Source organism: Zalophus californianus, chromosome 16 (assembly GCF_009762305.2).
Source record: "Zalophus californianus isolate mZalCal1 chromosome 16, mZalCal1.pri.v2, whole genome shotgun sequence".
In the NCBI taxonomy this organism is placed as follows: domain Eukaryota; kingdom Metazoa; phylum Chordata; class Mammalia; order Carnivora; family Otariidae; genus Zalophus; species Zalophus californianus.
This window is the reverse complement of record NC_045610.1, coordinates 51,696,271-51,717,555: the sequence shown is the minus strand read 5'-3', so window position 1 is coordinate 51,717,555 and position 21,285 is coordinate 51,696,271. Positions and strand designations below refer to the sequence as shown.

The following is a 21,285-nucleotide window of genomic DNA, read 5'->3' as shown; positions in this document are numbered from 1 at the left end:
CACGCCCAGTTAGAGGTGGAATAAAGAGAAAAACTGGGTTTGCCCAATCCCAGTGCGGTCTTTCTACCACACGACCCTGCAGACAATCATCATTCAAAACTTCCTGCTCTGTCCGGCAGGAAAGGATGCTCAGGACCCACAGGTAGGGTATTTGCTTTTTGGTCACAAAACCCACCCCATTTCAGCTTCATGCCCAGAACCTCACAGTCCAGAATGATCGTCACACGTTACCATTGTGATGCCCAGACTCCAAATGTCAGACTTCACACTGTATCCCTTCTGGTTGAGCTCTGGTTTATTCTTTCAGGCTGCAAAGGAGACAGAAAAAGACAAATGAGATGACACTCTTAGCTCAATAAAGTCTCCGGGGTGGGGGGGGTGTCACCAGCTGCCAAGTGACTCGTTTTAAGCTTGTTAACATGCCTCCCAGGCCAAGAAAAACTCACTCACTACAATAACATATCGATGCCTCTGTGGGATCTTCCTCATTCTACAGGAGTCTTTTCTTGGAGACAAAAAGGGATCAAAGTCCCTCACGATTCAAAACTCATTAAAAAAAACTAATTTCAATTTTGCCTCAGGATGAAATAGGATACACAGTATAAATTTACTTTGCCAGTCTAGAATTTTCCTTGTTAAGAACCCCAACAGTCCAGAACTCAATAGTAAGAATCCACAAGAGTCACCAGGCTACTGTCTGAGATTAGCTCAACACCAACAGGAAGGTTCTCACCCAAGTGCAAATCTAGTTCAAAACAGAATACAGAAGCCCCTTAATGTTAAAGCGGGTCCCAAGGTCTCTGCCAATGGCAGTGAACCTTCCCAGCCATGAGCATCTCTCATCTAACTGACTTGTTTGGGTCATTTAAATTCTGTTTACTCTTCTGTCCCCAACGAACAGGATAACACTCCCCGGCAACACAGGGTGAAAAATTTGTGTGGGCTGTATGTATTACTTAATGTGTTTCTTTTTTTCAAGTAATAGACCTCCTTTACTCGAATTTTTAAAAAATAATATGTTTGAAGCAAGTGACCAAGGATTTTCAGACAGAAAAATACTTCAGAAAAAAAATAAGATGCAGAGTATTTCTTGCACCGTAAGCACATTTCCATTCTCCCTCTGTGGCCATCCATTTCCTATTTCCTGGTGAGGTTTGTGGGCGGCTGCATTCCCAGATGCTTCCCCCGGCTGCCGTACTTACGGCCATGTACGGTTTGCATCCTGCATCAATAGTTTTAGCGACAGAGTCTACAAGGTAGCCACTGATTCCAAAATCGCACATCTTTACTTGGCCCAGAGTGTTGATCAGCACGTTGGAAGGCTTGACGTCTGCAAGCAAGAACAACCAGGAGCCCGTGATCCCAGCCTGCTCTGAAGATTTATGTGTCCACCACCAGGGGGCCTGACATCTCGCCTTCCCTGCTCTCTGAGGCCCTCCCTGACTCCCAAGTTACATGCATCTTACTGCTTCCAACTTGATTTTCTATTTCATGTTTTGTCCATCTTGCAGGATTGTGACTCCATCAACAGAAAGGACTGTTTCCTCTATTTATCATCTGCATTGCCCCCATAAGTGTAGTAAAAACTTAAAAAATTATTACTGAATCAAATGCCCCGTTCCTTGGGCATGTATAGTCTCAATGACACCAAATGAATAAGTTCTAGAAATCCGCTGTACTACATTGACCCCATAATAAATAATACTGCACTGCACACTTAAAATTTGCCACGAGGGTAGATCTCATCGTAAGTGTTCTTATGACAACAAAGTAATTTTTGTAAAGCCCAGCTCGTCAGGACCTAAGGCACAGTAAGGGTAGGAGTAAACAGACCGCAGAATGGTAAGGCAGACTGCAGTATAAACATACATCAAATCTGATCAAGGCAACCAGTTTCGATGGAAGCATCTGCAAGAGGTGTGTCTGAGGTCACATAGTGGAACTCATCAGGAATTCAGATATTCCAGACCACAAAGCATACCCCCAAAGAGATAATCATTGTCATCTCTGGATGATGGACTTAGAAATTACAGTTAACTTTTTTCCCTCGTGAGGCTTTTCACAGAGGACGTGTAATCAGCAGAGTAAGTTATTCTAAAACACTAAAAATTATCCTTTATAATGTTTTCCCTTAAACTGAATGGTGGACATGCAAATTTTATATTTTTATACTCTAGGTATATATTTTAATACAAATGAAGTACTTCCTAATTCTGAAATAAATCCTTAAAAATTAAGTTTCACATGTGTGGATAATCCACATTCTTCTTCCCAACTGGATTCTTCCCACTTCCTTCTCCTCTTCTTCCTCCCTATTTTTCCAACTTCTAATAATAACAATTAACGATAATAATAACAGCAATAACAATAATAACAGGCACTCTGGGCAAAGCATTTTACATCACTTTGAGGCTGACTCAGACAGTTTAAGAATTACCAAATCTCACTACCCCAACAGCTATCCATACTTTCCACTAATTCTTCTTCAGACTTGGTTGAGTGAGTATCTTCTAAGAAGTTCTCCTTGACTATAGTCACCCGGTGCTAATCATTTCCTTGCTTTGGAGTTTACCTAGAGCACTGCCATATTTGGTAATTTGGTATTTGTAATGGTTGATTTTTTCCATGTGTTTGTTGTACATTGGTCTTATTTCCCAAAGAATCCCTTTGTGGAATTTTAATTAGAATATGTTTTGTTTCCATATACCTCTCCAAGGCACCTATTATAGTGACCATAAATGGTGGGAAACTGATTATAAGTGATAAATGGATAGACAGATGGAAGATGGAAGAATGGATATATGGATGGATGGATGGATGGATGGATGGAAAGATGACAGGGCCAATAGGAAGAAAAAAAGAGGAGGTACAGGAAGAAGAGATAAATCTATCAATTTTTTTTTTTCATTTTATCCTGCCTCCTGCCGTCTGAAAAACCTGTACTTTATACCAGAACTTTCCATCTTTAAGGTATACAAAAATTACCTGGGGATCTTGTTAAAAATGGAGATTCAGGTGGTCTGGGGACCCATGATTCTGCTTTTCTAAGAAGCTCCCAGGTGACAGTCAATACTACTGGCATTTTTACCTTATTCTCTAAAATTCTCAGTGGGATTAATCCCAGAGCTGTGCTTGGTAACAGGTGTTTTAGATTCAGTGTAGGAGCACTAAAAAGCCCATGTCCTTCGTGTGTCCCTCAGACAAGATAAAAAGCAGCTACTTATATGATCTCCTGTTCCTATGGGAAGGAAAACCCCTCAGTTCTACTGCCTGACTCATTTTCCACTTATACCACTGGGGGAAGAAAAGTCTGGGTAAAAGAAATGGATGTTATAAAAGGAAGAGTCAAAGCAACTCCATGCATGCTTACCTCGATGAATGACAGAGAGCTTACTGTGTAAGTGTTCTAAAGCTTTTACAATCTGCAAGAGAAACACAAGATAGATTCTTCTCCATCATTGGAAAGAAACTGAATGTTAAGTATACCCAGGTTTATGATCCCAGGCTTAATGTCACCAGGTGAGGTATTTTCTCTAATAGCAGTGGCCCTATCCAGGAAAATACACAGGTAGCTACACTTATTGACCTCCACCCCCCAGAGAGAACCAGATCTCACAGTAGAAAGGATGATCTCGCTCATCTAGCCGGTGTTTCATTTGGCCTCCAGCATCTTTTTTTCTCTCCACCCTCATGAGCCTCAGTAGCCATTAAGAGAACAATCTTTCTTTACGTTTCATTTTCTTCTGCTTCTTTCTATGCCCTACTAGCCTTAAGAAAACATTTAAAAATCTACAAATGAAAATCAAAGTAAACTAGTATCAGAATACAGACACCAGGAATGTGGTCATAGCAGATGAAGGCATTGCTTAGAGGCATTTTAACGGAGAGTTTACCAAACCAAGTCAGTGGCAGAATCTTCGACACAGCGCCCAGAAAGAAAAGCATTCATTTACTAGTCCACAGATGTACTCCTGCACTCAGCAGACATGTGCTATTGCTCACATCCATCTAGCGTTTGCTCACAATAGGGAATCAGACACACATCAGGTCTAGACTTCTCATATGCTCCTTGTAGTAGAGTTCATGATGTACTCACAGAAACTGCTATTTTCCCTAAGATGTCCTCTGGAATTGTTTGGCCTTTATCGATCACTTGTTTGTAGAATTTATCTAGCGACGTATCCATGAGCTCCATGCAGATCCAAACATCACCCTGGAGATAAATTGGTTCAGAGATTGTTGGAGAGGATAGAAAAGGAAAAGAAGGGGAAACAGTTAACACCTGTCGGGAAAAAGCATTTCTTACTTGAGTTTGTGGAGGACATGTACAATTTCCCTTCAAGATCTCAAAGGAATTTACAAACAAGCAAGTTCATTTCCAAAAAGCCAACTAGCGGAGAGCCAAGCAGAACCTGCATGTGATCACCTACTCCTTGATAAAGAGCAAGATCTAAATACTAACAGTCACTCCAGCTATGGAAGGAAGAAGTTACTAGAATAAAAGGCACAGTATAGGGAATATAGTCAATGATATAATAGAGTTATATGGTGACAGACGGTCCGCTACACTTGTGGTGAACACCTATAATGTAGAGAGAAGTTGAATCCCTATGTTGTACAACCTGTAACTAATGTAACATTGTGTGTGACTCAAATTAAAAAAAAAAAAAAAACATTTTAAATAAATAATACATCAGTACTATTAGTCACCAACAATAGATCCCCAGAAATCCAGGCCTTCATGGTTACTGTCCTCTAAGGATTAGGTCTACAGGCCTACTCCATGTCTGACCTCCCACCCGGAACACTGGCAATCATTCATCCAAAAGCTGGTCGAAGCCTCATAACCCATATCGTGGGAAAGTGAAAGCAGAGGTAAAGCAAAGAGATAAATGTAAGCCTCCGGGGTACATAAACAGGGTAAATAAAGCTTATCATTTGGCCAAAAGACCACAGTATTTCAGATTTTAAGAAATCTGCCTAAATTAGTCTATAGGCAATTGATAGAGATAACCATGCCAAAATAAACAAACCAAAACAGAAAGGAGAAAGGGAGCCTCAGGGTCTTCAAAAGGGCTAGACATATTGGAAAGACCATCATTTCAAGCCAACTTTGCATCAGGGCATGTCATCACTGCCAGAGCAGAACTCACTCTACAGAAGACAGGTCAAATGAGAAAAAGTACCAGGATTGTGCATCGTGTTCATGCGATTAGAGAAACACCTTTTTAAGTCCTTGTCCTCCCCAGATGTTGAGTTGAAGGATCACCTACCTCCCGGAAGAGTGCACCATAAAAGGTGACGGTAAAAGGACAGTCCACTGTCCTCATGGAAATATCCAAATCCATCAGTAGCCTTTTCTGCTCCTGGCTATTTACTGTGGCCCGGATCCGCTGAATGGGAATGCATGGAAAAACGTATGGTTACTGCTCTGAGGATGAGTCAGTTAATAAGGCAGGGACCTTAAGGAGTCCCATCCCGAAAATACTACAAAACTCACAGAACAAGTTCTAGCAACAACCTTTCAAGTATTTACCCTAGTGATCAGCTATTTGTAACAAATGAGAAATAAGGAAGACTTTCAGTGGATTTTCTGAAAAATCCCTGGCAAGAAGCAAACTGATAATATATTTTGGAAAGTGTGCAAATGTTGGCAAATGTACTTCCTTCCAAGTCACAAAAACAGCCGGCTTTATTGTGTTCTGTCTGTTCAGTACAGAGAACAGAGTATTCGTGACTTTGTGGCTAACTCGGGATCCCACAAAAATATCTAAAAGCCCCTCTTTGGGAACAAGTAAAAATATGTGGACTAAGTACCAACTGTAAAAGAATGGACAGAGCTATCAGAAATGGATAGAACCAAGCAAAAATGGAGAGACTGTTCATTCCTATCCCAGGGCTTCTGAGAGAAGAGACACCTGTCACACCAGCAAATGCAGACTTAAAGAAATACGATTCTGTCATTAAATGACAGTAAAGATATAATATCACGAGGCTTTCATATTTTTGGCCTAATTAGCAAAAAGTCTGAAGAAGAACACATGGCAAAATCTAAAAGGTAAGGGAAAGATACCTCCATTCTCCAAAAACAAAGGGATCCAAGCCTTCTGACCATCCACGTTCCTAACAAAGGCCCAAATCAATGAATTCATGTACAGACGGTGGATCCCCAAAGCCCCACAAGCATCTACTCAAGAAATATTCAATGAGGGGCACCTGGGTGGCTCAGTTGGTTAAGCGCCTGCCTTCAGCTCAGGTCATGATCTTGGGGTTCTGGGATCGAGCCCTGCGTGGGGCTCCCTGCTCAGCAGGGAGTGTGCTTCTTCCTCTGCCTCTCCCCTCACTTGTGCTCGCTCTCTCTCTCTTTCAAATAAATAAATAAAATTTAAAAAAAAGAAATATGCAATGATTCTAAATTTCTTTTTCCAGCTCAAAAATGATGCAAATTCACTCAAGATGCATTTTACCCTCCTTTTTTCCAGAAACAGACAAAATTTTCTCCCTCAATTCTGATTTCCTGATTTTCAGGGACCATTCTTTAAAAGCAACAGAATATTAGAATACAAGACTTTTGAGACATAACAACCAAATGCAGTATGTGAACTTTTATTTGGATTCTGATTTCAACAACCAGCAGGCAAACAACAACAACAACAACAACAACAAAAAAACATGGTGATGACCCAGGTAATTTTAATTTGGAGCTGGTATTCCATGACATTAAAGAAGTATTGATAATTCTTTTAAGTGCGATGACATGGTGGTTACATAAAAAATTAAAAGGAGGGGGTCAGATTTATCAGTTAAAATAAAAAACAAAACCAGTAAACACAACTCAACCAAGGAGGCATTTTCCAGGCATTTGGAGGGAAATACTGTTCCCTACAGAAAATCTTCTTTGTTTGACCCCATTGAAGATTGTTTTAAATCTATGGAAAGAATCGTTTTGCAATTGAGATGGACAAACGTATATACCACAGACAGAACATGTTTGGGGAGCGTCAACTCTACCTTCACCGCCATGATCTGCCCGCTGGGCACGTGTCGCATCTTCTCCACCACCCCGTACGCACCTCGCCCCAGTTCCATTATAGGCTCCAGGTCATCTGCTTTCACCTCAAAGTTCTACAAGAGAGAATAGTAATAATGCAAGAGTAAAGAAAAAAATAAAGGACATAAACTACCTCATCCTCTCTCTGGCTTTTCCCAATATTCTAAGGGTTATTGCTGGTCCAGAAGCTTCACGTCCAGAAGTTTTATCCAAGTAGCCACTGCAAGCAGGAAGCACCAGGAGATGTTCAGACTCACAGAGTATGCCACCTGCTTGTCATGGGCACTACAGAGATCCAGTACCAGCTCAGCCTCCAAACTCACTTTGAGCTATCTACTGGCTCCTTAGCCCTGCCCCCTTCCTCATACATTTAATCCATTTGCTGACTGTTGGCAACTAGATCTACACTTGGACTTTGAGGACTGCACCCCAAAGCCAATCATCTACTCCCCTCAAATACCTTCCACCAGGGCAACACTAGCCTGATTTCAACAAGGCATCCAAAACAGCAAGAACACCACCCACTGCTTCTGCTTAAACTCAAACTTCTGGACCCATCCCTTGACGGCATGCTATGGAAAATAAATTTTCCAATGGCCAGTCACAAAGCATATATGAGAAATGGTCAAGATATTAACTGGCAAACGTGATTTTTTTCTTACCTGATTTCCAATAGAAATGCAAGCTTTAGAGTCTAAGTCTCGAGGTGGCCTAAGAAAGAAAAGGAGGAAAAGAAAAAACATGAGGTATTTAGTCAACTATGCCCATCCCAAATCATATACAACTGGAGAGAGTTTTCCTTATGGTTAAGTTGGAAGTTCATAAGTAAAATAAAGTAGCACAGAAGTGTTAATAGTGCAGGATTTGAATAAAATATATTTGGGTTTAAATAACTTCATCTCCAGGGTGCCTGGGTGGCTCAGTCGGTTGAGCATCTGGCTCTTGATTTCTGCTCAGGTCATGATCTCGGGGTTGTGGGATCAAGCCCTGCACTGGGCTCCATGCTCAGCAGGGAGTGTGCTTCAGATTATCTTCCTTTCCCTTTATCTCTTCCCATCCACCCCGCCCCACGCTGGCTCTCACACTCTCTCTCTCTCTCTAAAATAAATAAATCTTTACAATGAATAAATCACTTAATCTCTTTGACCTTCTATTTCTTCTTTAACATGAAGATATTAATATATCCTGAGATATTCCAAGTAAAATGCTTAGCAGAATGGCTGGCATACAGTAAATATCCAACGAATATGACCATTATATAAATAAACATACTATTCTTGTAAACCCCAAAATTTTTCTTTCATCCAAGAACACCAATGTGCCCAATTATTCCATCACATTTTCCCATAATTAAAAAAAAATAGTAATTAGCATATGGTTATGTTAACTCACAAAATCCATAAACCATAATAATTCCAAATCTCTCTAGTCCCCATGTTTAGAGATGGAAAAAGGCCCAGAGAGGTGAAGTAACTTGCCCAAGGTCACAACACTAACCCAGTGACTTGCCCAAGGTCACAATTAACCCAGGTCTCCTGGTTTGCAGGTCAGAATATTTCCTGTTCTATCAGGTGTCTAAGACAGTTGTGTTATTTCTTCAATACACAGCACACACACTGTCCAGGGATCATCTCAGCACCCAGAGGTTGGCTGATTTTGTGTCTCCATAGAGAAAGCACACGGTCCCCTCATGTGCATGTATTTCTACTACTTCAATACTAGCTGGGTTGATATCAATCCACTCAAGAGAAAGATGTTTGGCTTTGGCCATGCAACTAACTAAAAGCTTAAATAAATGCACCAAAAGTATCACCACCAAAAGACAAAAGATTCTGGGGCTGCCAGAATCAAAGGTGAACAAAAAGACCCAGGTCTTCCTAAGGGGACATTCCATGTAGAACTCTCTAGAAACATATAGGGGAAAATGGAAGGAAGGAAAGATGATAGGAAGGGGGAAAAGAATCTTAGCCCATGACAATTTTTCCCACCCTAATGTGCTATAATTCTGCCCCTTCGGCTGAAACTAACTAAAAAAAACAATAAGGAAAAAATGGGAATATAAACACAGATATAAACATAAATTTAAGGTTTTAATGGCAAGCCCTCCCTCACCTCAAAATCCCTTTGAAATGCATAGAATACCTAAAATAAAGTTTTTCTGGACCAACTTAAAACCAGGAACTGGGAGGGAGAGATACAGAGGAAAACACACACACACACACACACACACACACACACACACACATCCCAGTACACACCAGTGATGTTTTTATATATCTTGTGTTTATAAGCAGGGAATTTTTCTTCAGAAATACTTTCCAGAGGATTGCATCTCTAAAGATCTGATTTCTCATTCTCAAAATTTCCAAAGCAATTTTTCTTTCATCATCAATGATTTGTACTAATTGCAATGGAACTCTGAAATAAAGACAAATATTACTTGAAACGTGTGACTACCATAAACAATAAAAAATCTCTTGCAGTTGTTCAGCACCCTTCCTTTTAAAAAGTATGAAGCAACCGGAAAAGGGGCTTCCTCCCTTTTCTGCCATCCAAGGAAGGCATTGGGTAAGACCTCTTCCAGCTCTGGTATTCCAGTAATCATACGGGGCTTTGCAAATTACAGCCGGTGGCCCAGCTAAGAGTGACTGTTTTCAAGTTTAAAAAGTTGTTGGGGGGGGGCAGAGCAACATGGCGGAGGAGTAGGAGACCTAGATTTCGTCTGGTCTCAGGAATTCAGCTGAATAGGGATCAAACCATTCTGAACACCTACGAACTCAACAGGAGATCAAAGAGGAGAATAGCAACAACTCTCTGAACAGAGAAGCGACCACTTACTGGAAGGTAGGACGTGCGGAGAAGTGAATCCGAGGCGATATTCGGGAGGATAGACGGCGGGGGAGGGGGCCTCCGTCGGCCGCTTCTGGCAAGTGATAGAGCCGCGGAGCACAAAATCGGACCTTTTAGAAGTCGGCTCCGCTGAGGGACGTCGCTCCAGTGGCTAAGCGGGGGTGGAACCCTCGCAGGACAGTGGGGTCTCAGGACTCTTGGGGTCACAGAAAGACTGGGGAGCCTGAGTGCGCCAGAGCTCCCAGGTATCAGAGCGGGGGAAGCCGGCTGCAGAGACGGAGCCGAGGCGCGGGCTCTCAGCTCGAGGTGGCCATAAACTGTGATCTGCGGCCCAGTCGGGCCACTGCTCCTGCAGCAGGGGACCCAACAAGCGGCAGATCCGGGAGACTCCCCTTCCTCCCCCGGGAGGAGCGGCGCGGGAACGCACCGCAGGGATCTGCTGGGTTTGGAGACTCCACACGGGGTCGGGTGCCAGAGAATACAAACGCTTGGTCACAGGCTGGTGAGCATGGAGTGCGGCCGGAGACCAGGGACAAGGGAGTGACTGCTTTTCTCTGGGGGCGCACTGAGGAGCGGGGCCGCGAGTTCTCAGCTCCTCCGGGTGGAGATTGGGAGGCCACCATTTTTGCCCTGGTCCTCCAAGGCTGTATGGAGAGCTTGCAGGGAACAAAAGCTCCTGAGACCAAACCCGAGCAGCTTGCTTAGCCCGGACCGACAAGGGGCGGGGCAATTCAGCCTCCGGCAAAGACATTTTGGAAACCACAGCAACAGGCCCCTCCCCCAGAAGATCAGCACGAACAGCCAGCAAGCCAAGACCAAGTTTACCGATCAAGGAGAACGGGAGAACTCCAGCGCTAGGGGAATACTGCACATAGAATTCATGGCTTTTTTTTTACCATGATTCATTAGTTCATCAAAGTTAATTTTTGTTAACTGTTTTTTTTATTTTTATTTTTCCCTTTTTCAACCAACATCTTATCAATCTCTTTTTAAAAAAAAAAAACATTTTTATTTTTCATTTTTAGAGTCATATTTCTCCCTTCATAGTAGTTACTCTTATTTTTGGGCATATATATATAAGTTGTTCTCTCTTTAAAATTTTGAGATACAGTTTCTTCTAACAGATAAAAATATACCCTAAACCACTAGTGTATGGTTCTGTTCTAGTCTCCTGCCTGATCACATTCTCTCCCTTTTTTCTTTTTTTTTTTTAAATCTTCTTTCTTTTTTCAAACAACTTCTTATCTTATCAAGTCCTTTTATAAAATCTTTTATAATTTTCATCTTTACAGTCATCTTCTATCCCTTCATTGTATCAACCCTTATTTTGTACATATATGTCTTTCTTCCCTTAAAATTTTAGGAGGCACTTTTTTCTAACAGACCAAAATACGCCCAAAATCTAGTGTGTGGCACTGATCTATGCACTAGCCTGATCATATTGGATCACATTCTGCTTTTTTTGTATTGTTCTGTTTTTGTTTTTATCTTTTTTTTTCTTTTCTTTTTTTCTCTCTTTCTTTTTTCTTTCTTTCCCTTTCTTTTCCCCTGGTTTCAGGACTTTTCTGATTTGTATACAGTATATTTGCTGGGGACGTTGTAAACCTGTTAGCATTTTGTTCTCTCATTCATCTATTCTCCTCTGGACAAAATGACAAGACGAAAAGAAGCACCTCAGCAAAAAGAACAAGAGGTAGTACCGTCAGCCAGGGACCTACTCAACACGGACATTAGTACGATGTCGGACCTAGAGTTCAAAATCATGACTTTAAAGATACTAGCTGGGCTTGAAAAAAGCGTGGAAGTTATTAGAGAAACCCTTTCTGGAGAAATAAAAGAACTAAAATCTAACCAAGTCGAAATCAAAAAGGCTATTGATGAGGTGCAATCAAAAATGGGGGCACTAACTGCTAGGATAAATGAGGCAGAAGAGAGAATCAGCGATATAGAAGACCAAATGATGGAAAGTAAAGAGGCTGAGAAAAAGAGGGAGAAACAACTACAGGATCATGAGGGCAGAATTCGAGAGATAAGTGATTTGATAAGACGAAACAACATTAGAATAATTGGGATCCCAGAAGAAGAAGAAAGAGAGAGAGGGGCAGAAGGTATATTGGAGCAAATAATAGCAGAGAACTTCCCTAATAGGAGGAAGGAAACAGGCATCAAAATCCAGGAGGCACAGAGAACCCCTCTCAAAATCAATAAAAATAGGTCAACACCCCGACATCTAATAGTAAAACTTACGAGTCTCAGAGACAAAGAGAAAATCCTGAAAGCAGCTCGGGAGAAGAGATATGTAACCTACAATGGTAAAAATATTAGATTGGCAACAGACCTATCCACAGAGACCTGGCAGGCCAGAAAGGACTGGCAAGATATCTTCAGAGCAATAAACGAGAAAAATATGCAGCCAAGAATACTATATCCAGCTAGGCTGTCATTGAAAATAGAAGGAGAGATAAAAAGCTTCCAGGACAAACAAAAACTAAAGGAATTTGCAAACACGAAACCAGTCCTCCAAGAAATATTGAAAGGGGTCCTCTAAGCAAAGAGAGAGCCTAAAAGCAGCAAAGATCAGAAAGGAATACAGACAACATACAGTAACAGTCACCTTACAGGCAATACAATGGCACTAAATTCATACCTTTCAATAGTTACCCTGAATGTAAATGGGCTCAATGCCCCAATCAAAAGACACAGGCTATCAGATTGGATTAAAAAACAAGACCCATCCATATGCTGTCTGCAAGAGACTCATTTTAGACCCAAAGACACCCCCAGATTGAAAGTGAGGGGGTGGAAAACCATTTACCATGCTAATGGACACCAAAAGAAAGCTGGGGTGGCCATCCTTATATCAGACAAACTAGATTTTAAAACAAAGACTGTAATAAGAGATGAGGAAGGACACTATATCCTACTTAAAGGGTCTATCCAACAAGAAGATCTAACAACTGTAAATATCTATGCCCTGAACATGGGAGCAGCCAATTATATAAGGCAATTAATAACAAAAGCAAAGAAACACATTGACAACAATACAATAATAGTGGGGGACTTTAACAACCCCCTGACTGAAATGGACAGATCATCTAAGCAAAAGATCAACAAGGAAATAAAGACTTTAAATGACACACTGGACCAAATGGACTTCACAGACATATTCAGAACATTCCATCCCAAAGCAACGGAATACACATTCTTCTCTAGTGTCCATGGAACATTCTCCAGAATTGATCACATCCTATGTCACAAATCAGGTCTCAACCGGTACCAAAAGATTGGGATCATTCCCTGCATATTTTCAGACCACAATGCTTTGAAACTAGAACTCAATCACAAGAGGAAAGTCGGAAAGAACTCAAATACATGGAGGCTAAAGAGCATCCTACTAAAGAATGAATGGGTCAACCAGGAAATTAAAGAAGAATTAAAAAAATTCATGGAAACCAATGAAAATGAAAACACAACTGTCCAAAATCTTTGGGATACAGCAAAGGCAGTCCTGAGAGGAAAGTATATAGCAATACAAGCCTTTCTCAAGAAACGAGAAAGGTCTCAAATACACAATCTAACCCTACAACTAAAGGAGCTGGAGAAAGAACAGCAAATAAAGCCTAAACCCAGCAGGAGAAGAGAAATAATAAAGATCAGAGCAGAAATCAATGAACTAGAAACCAAAAGAACAGTAGAACAGATCAACGAAACTAGGAGCTGGTTCTTTGAAAGAATTAACAAGATTGATAAACCCCTGGCCAGACTGATCAAAAAGAAAAGAGAAATGACCCAAATCAACCAAATCATGAATGAAAGAGGAGAGATCACAACCAACACCAAAGAAATACAAACAATTATAAGAACATATTATGAGCAACTCTATGCCAGCAAATTAGATAACCTGGAAGAAATGGGTGCATTCCTAGAGATGTATCAACTACCAAAACTGAACCAGGAAGAAATAGAAAACCTGAACAGACCTATAGCCACTAAGGAAATTGAAACAGTCATCAAAAATCTCCCAAGAAACAAAAGCCCAGGGCCAGATGGCTTCCCAGGGGAATTCTACCAAACATTTCAAGAAGAATTAATACTTATTCTCCTGAAACTGTTCCAAAAAATAGAAATGGAAGGAAAACTTCCAAATTCATTTTATGAGGCCACCATTACCTTGATCCCAAAACCAGACAAAGATCCCATCAAAAAGGAGAATTACAGACCAATATCCTTGATGAACATGGATGCAAAAATTCTCACCAAAATACTAGCCAATAGGATCCAACAGTACATTAAAAGGATTATTCACCACGACCAAGTGGGATTTATCCCTGGGCTGCAAGGCTGGTTCAACATCCGCAAATCAATCAACGTGATACAATACATTAACAAAAGAAAGAACAAGAATCATATGATCCTCTCAATAGATGCAGAAAAAGCATTTGACAAAGTACAGCATCCTTTCTTGATCAAAACTCTTCAGAGTAAAGGGATAGAGGGTACATACCTCAATATCATAAAAGCCATCTACGAAAAACCTACAGCGAATATCATTCTCAATGGGGAAAAGCTGAGAGCTTTTCCCCTAAGGTCAGGAACGCGGCAGGGATGTCCACTCTCACCACTGCTATTCAACATAGTATTAGAAGTCCTAGCCACAGCAATCAGACAACAAAAAGAAATCAAAGGCATCCAATAGGCAAAGAGGAAGTCAAACTCTCACTCTTTGCAGATGATATGATACTTTATGTGGAAAACCCAAAAGACTCCACCCCAAAACGGCTAGAACTCATACAGGAATTCAGTCAAGTAGCAGGCTATAAAATCAATGCACAGAAATCAGTGGCATTCCTATACACCAACAACAAGACAGAAGAGAGACAAATCAAGGAGTCGATCCCATTCACAATTGCACCCAAAACCATAAGATACCTAGGAATAAATTTAACCAAAGAGGCAAAGGATCTGTACTCAGAAAACTATAAAATACTCATGAAAGAAATTGAAGAAAACACAAAGAAATGGAAAAACGTTCCATGCTCATGGATTGGAAGAACAAACATTGTGAAGATGTCAATGCTACCTAGAGCAATCTACACATTCAATGCAATCCCCATCAAAATACCATCCACTTTTTTCAAAGAAATGGAACAAATAATCCTAAAATTTGTATGGAACCAGAAGAGACCCCGAATAGCCAGAGGAATCTTGAAAAAGAAAAGCAAAGCTGGCGGCATCACAATTCCGGACTTCCAGCTCTATTACAAAGCTGTCATCATCAAGACAGTATGGTACTGGCACAAAAACAGACACATAGATCAATGGAACAGAATCGAGAGCCCAGAAATGGACCCTCAACTCTATGGTCAACTCATCTTTGACAAAGCAGGAAAGAATGTCCAGTGGAAAAAAGACAGTCTCTTCAACAAATGGTGTTGGGAAAATTGGACAGCCACATGCAGAAGAATGAAACTGGATCATTGCCTTACACCACACACAAAAAATAGACTCCAAATGGTTGAAAGACCTAATCGTGAGAAAGGAGTCCATCCAAATCCTAAAGGAGAACACAGGTAGCAACCTCTTCGACCTCAGCCGCAGCAACTTCTTCCTAGAAACATCACCAAAGGCACAGGAAGCCAGGGCAAAAATGAACTATTCGGATTTCATCAAGATAAAAAGCTTTTGCACAGCAAAAGAAACAGTCCACAAAACCAAAAGACAACCGACAGAATGGGAGAAAATATTTACAAATGACATATCAGATAAAGGGCTAGTATCCAAAATCTATAAAGAACTTATCAAACTCAACACCCAAAGAACAAATAATCCAATCAAGAAATGGGCAGAAAACATGAATAGACATTTTTCCAAAGAAGACATCCAAATGGCCAACAGGCACATGAAAAAGTGCTCAACATCGCTCGGCATCAGGGAAATCCAAATCAAAACCTCAATGAGATACCACCTCACACCCGTTAGAATGGCTAAAATTAACAAGTCAGGGAACGACAGATGTTGGCGGGGATGTGGAGAAAGGGGAACCCTCCTACACTGTTGGTGGAAATGCAAGCTGGTGCAACCACTCTGGAAAACAGTATGGAGGTTCCTCAAACAGTTGAAATTAGAGCTACCATTCGATCCAGCAATTGCACTACTGGGTATTTACCCCAAAGATACAAATGTAGGGACCCGAAGGGGTACGTGCACCCCAATGTTTATAGCAGCAATGTCCACAATAGCCAAACTGTGGAAAGAGCCAAGATGTCCATCGACAGATGAATGGCTAAAGAAGAGGTGGTATATATACACAATGGAATATTATGCAGCCATCAAAAGGAATGAGATCTTGCCATTTGCAATGACGTGGATGGAACTGGAGGGTGTTATGCTGAGTGAAATAAGTCAATCAGAGAAAGACATGTATCATATGACCTCACTGATATGAGGAATTCTTAATCTCAGGAACAAACTGAGGGTTGCTGGAGTGGTCGGGGGTGGGAGGGATGGGGTGGCTGGGTGATGGACATTGGGGAAGATATATGTGCTACGGTGAGCGCTGTGAATCGTGTAAGACTGTTGAATCACAGATCTGTACTTCTGAAACAAATAACGCAACGTATCTTAAGAAAAAAGAAAAAGAAGAAGATAGCAGGAGAGGAAGAATGAAGGGGAGTAAGTCAGAGGGGGAGACGAACCAGGAGAGATGATGGACTCTGAAAAACAAACTGAGGTTTCTGGAGGGGAGGAGGGTGGGGGGATGGGTTAGCCTGGTGATGGGTATTAAAGAGGGCACATTCTGCATGGAGCACTGGGTGTTATGAACAAACAATGAATCATGGAACACTACACCAAAACAAATTATGTAATATATGGTGATTAACATAACAATAAAAAATTTTAAAAAAAAAGTTGTTGGAAAACAGACTACGAAGAATATCCAACTGGGGCCAGTTAGGGCCCAGGTAACCAGAAATATTTACCAGCTGACCTTTGTAAAAAAAAAAAAAAAAAAACGTTTGCTGAACTCCAGTGTTGTACTAATCTCGCAGTATATACCTCTACCGAATAGGAGGGGGTCATGCAATTTTCCAGAATGAGAAAAATGGAACCCAGAAAAGCTGAGATTTGCTAAAGCCAGACAGCCCAAGAGAGCTGAAAATAAAACTCATGCCACTTGAATCTCAGTCTTGACCTAAAGAGAAAGGGATATAGGCTGAATCGAGTGCAATGCTTTATCTACATCTCATTTAATTCTTTAAACACACACACATACTCTCTCTCTCTCTTATGAGTATCATTACTCCCATGGTCCAGATGAGAAACCATTTGGCTCAAAGTTTAACTAACTTGCTCCCAAGTGGTAAGGCCATGATTTCAGCCCAACTCTGATTGAATCCAAGGAACCTACTCCCAACACCCAGGGCCCCTCTAACGAAAATGATCAAGCCACCCAACCCTGAGGCCTTTGGGCTCATCAAGTCTGCCAAAAGCATCAAATGATGGGGCCAAGGCTGACGGCTCATATTAGATTCGTTGACACTGTGTTCTGTCCAGGGCTGGGCATATTAGTTTGCCTGGGGCACTGAGTCTCTGCAGGAGGTTAAACTGTGGGTGTATGTTCTCTATTGCTTATTCAATATTTTAGTCCTCTGGGGAAAGAAACAGGCTTATTACAAAATTCCTTCCCCGGAAGGTCAAAGGTACTCCAAAGGTCACCTTGTATTAGCTTTTTGGAGCCTGAACTCTTACCCATGAAGTGATGCTCAACTGTTCTGACCACCTGACCTTGTACAGGTCTGTTTTCTCACTTATAAAGTAAGAGTAACAGGTACTGACTGCCTCCTGAGCTTCTTGGGAGGGTTAACTGGAATAATACTCACTAGCATAGAATCAATTCAGAACTAGCTGTTGCCAATCAAGTATGGGGACAGCTCAGAAACCTGAGCCAAAGACACATTGGCATCAGTTACTCAGCGAAAGAGCTCAAGCAGAGGGACCACACACATAGAACTAGGAAGAATGGACCTCTGTCCCAGGATATTTATTTTTGTGTAGTACAGCAGAAGAAGGCAGGGTATAAATGGTACAAGTCACCAAGCCAACCTTAAAAAATTGCCAAAAGAAACACAAAATGTGGAAGCTACTTCTTTAGGACTATGAATATAAGCATCAGTATTAAAATACTACTACTAATAATAAGGCTCTCCGGGAGCTAAAGTGGTCTAGTCTACAAAATAAAGTGATGCTCTTGGCTTTATGCAGTGAAAAAGAAAATCAATTAAACACATTCAAAGTTTATTCTACCACAGGAGGGAAAGACAACACAGAAACTGGGTTTATCATTGCATAGGTTTTTACTCATTTGTTTACACCAAGGTAGGATTTATTGTGGCTTTCATAAAATTCATAAAATACAGAAAATTAATATAAATTAGAAGAAGATGAGGGCTAAAAGTTTAAAGAGAGGAATATAAGACAAGTGGGAGAGTGACATAGGACTGTACCCCAAAATCAGGGCACCTGATTGGTGGCTCTGTCAGTTGAGCATCCGACTCCTGATTTCAGCTCAGGTCTTGAGCTCAGGGTGATGGAATCGAGCCCCAAGTCGGGCTCCGCGCTCAGTGGGAAGTCTGCTTAAGTTTCTCTCTGTCTGCCCCTGCCCCCTCTTGCATGTGCACTCTCTAAATACATACATACATACATACGTACATGCATACATAAAATGTTTTAAAAGAGCAATAATATTGATAAACCTCCCGCAAGGCTGACACAGATTACAAGAGAAAAGGCAGATTTCCAGTCTCAGGAAAAAATAGGATATCACAACATGTCCTGTAGCCATTCAAAGAATAATCAGGAAATACTATAAGCAATGTTCCTCTTATAAATTCAACAACTTAGAAGAAATGGACCCATTCCTTGAAAACCAGCAACTGCTCAAACTTGAAGAAACAGGTCATCTGAATAGTCCTATAACAATCACAGAAATTGATTTTGTATTTTAAAAGCCCCAGAAAAAAGAAATATATTGGCTCACTTTGTTTCACTGGAGAATTTTAGCAAACATTTTTTAAAAAGAATTAATACAGAATTTATGTGTCTACCAGAAAAAAAAAAAACAGAAGAAACTCTTACCAATTCGTTTTATGAGGCCAATATTACCTTAATGTCAAAACCAGAAGATAACAGCACACACCCCCCCAAAAAAAAGAACTCAAAACAACCCACTACAGACCAACATATCTCATGAGCTCAGACACAAAAATCCTCAACAAAATTTCAACAGATTGAATCCAACAATGTATTTTTTAAAATGCACCACAACCAAATGGAATTTATTTGGGGCATGCAAAGCTCATTTAATATTTAAAAATCAATCACAATGTAATCCATATCAACAGTACAAAGAAGAAAAATCTATGATCGTGTCAAGTGATGCACAAAAAAGCACTTAACAAAATTCAAGACACATTAACAATAAAAACCCTCAGTACCCCACAACTAGAGAGGAACTTTTTCAAGCCTCAACCTACAAAAACCTAACATCACGCTTAATGGTAAAGATTGAACACTTTCCCTCTAACAACAAACCAAGGTTGCTTACTCTCACCAATCTTATCTGACATAGTACTGGACATTCTTGCCACTGAAATAAAGCAAAAAAATAACGAAAGTTTTTAAAAATACAATTTGGAAAGGAGAAAGAAAACTCTCTATTTGCAGGTGGCATGATTGCAGACATAGAAAACTCTATAAAGAATCTACAAAAACACACACACACAAAGAATCTACAAAAATGCTCCTAGAACTACTAAGTGAATTCAGTATGGTCCCAGGATACAAGAGCAATACAGAAAAATCTACTGCATTTCTACACACTGACCCTTAACAGGTGGAAAACAAAATTTAAAATGGAGTATCATTTATAGTTGCTCCCCACAAAATGAAATACTTAGGTATAAATCTTAACAAACCCTACCGTAAAGAGTCCGTATGATAAAAACTATAAAATGCTGATGAAAGACATCAAGGAAAATCTAAAGACTTGCAGAAATCTACCAGGTTCATGGATTAGGAGACTCATTGTAGTCAAGACGTCAACTCTTCCCAAATCGATCTAAAGGTTACACATAATTCCTACCAAAATCTCATCAAATTCATTTGTAGACATAGACAACCTGATTCTAAAACTAATATGGAAAGGGAAAAGCCCCAAAATAGCCAAAATCATTTTGAAAAACAAGAACAAAGTGTGAGGCAATGGGTTCTTAAAATTGTCACCGAAAGCATGACCCATAAGAGGAAAAATTGCTAGATGGGATTTCATCAAAATAAAAGGATGAAGAGACAAATTATAGACTGGGAGAAAATGTTTTTTAAATCACATATCTGACAAACTCCTTGTGTCTAGAATATAGAAAAGAGCTCTCAAAACTCAACATTAAAAAAGTAATCTAAGAAGTAGGCAAAGACGTGCACAGACATTTCACCACCAAAGATATATAGATAGAAAATAAACACCTAGGGGCACCTGGGTGGCTCAGTCGTTAAGCGTCTGCCTTTGGCTCAGGTCATGATCCCAGGGTCCTGGGATTGAGCCCCGCGTCGGGCTCCCTCCTCAGCGGGAAGCCTGCTTCTCCCTCTCCCACTCCCCCTGCTTGTGTTCCCTCTCTCGCTGTGTCTCTCTGTCAAATAAATAAAATCTTTAAAAAAAAAGAAAAGAAAAGAAACACCTAAAACTACTCAGCATCATCATTAGAAAAAAAAAAATGAGAATTGCAAGATATATCATTATACATCTATCAGAATGGCTAATGGGGCTCCTGGGTGGCTTAGTCAGTTAAGTGTCTGACTCTTAACTTCAGCTCAGGTCATGATCTCAGGGTTGTGAGATCGAGCCCCATGTCAGGCTCCATGCTCAGCAGGGAGTCTGATCAAGATTCTCTCTCTCTCCCTCCCTCTCCCTCTGCCCCTCCCCCCAACTTGCACTTTCTCTCTCTCACGCAAAAATAAATAAATAAATATTTTTTAAAAAAAGAATGACTAAAATGGATAATAGTGTTAATGTTGGCAGGGATGCAGAGAAACTGGATCATCGCAAATTGCTAATAAGAATGTAAAATGGTACAACCACTCTGGAAAATACTTTGGAAGTTATTTCAAAAATGGACTTACTGAATGGCCCAGCAATCACACTACTGGACATATGCTCCAGGGAAATGAAGACTTATTTTCATGCAGAAACTTACTTTTGTCACAATAGCCCCAGTTTTCCAAAACTGGAAACTACCCATATCTCCTTCAAAGGCTGAAGGGTTCAACAAACTGTGGTATATCCATACCATGGAATGGATTCAGCAATAACAAGGAAAGAACTACTGATA

The 21,285-nt window shown here is 40.6% G+C and overlaps 1 protein-coding gene across 1 annotated transcript in view; it reads right to left on the bottom strand.

Annotated features, from left to right (window-relative positions):
- The window catches only part of MAP2K6 (mitogen-activated protein kinase kinase 6), a 114,175-nt gene that overhangs the window by 16,576 nt on the left and 76,314 nt on the right, over window positions 1-21,285 (bottom strand). Inside the window, 8 exon segments of the mRNA XM_027568396.2 lie at window positions 232-296; window positions 299-308; window positions 1,203-1,330; window positions 3,371-3,422; window positions 4,097-4,213; window positions 5,274-5,393; window positions 7,012-7,125; window positions 7,714-7,762. Coding sequence (XP_027424197.2) covers window positions 232-296; window positions 299-308; window positions 1,203-1,330; window positions 3,371-3,422; window positions 4,097-4,213; window positions 5,274-5,393; window positions 7,012-7,125; window positions 7,714-7,762 — 655 coding nt within the window.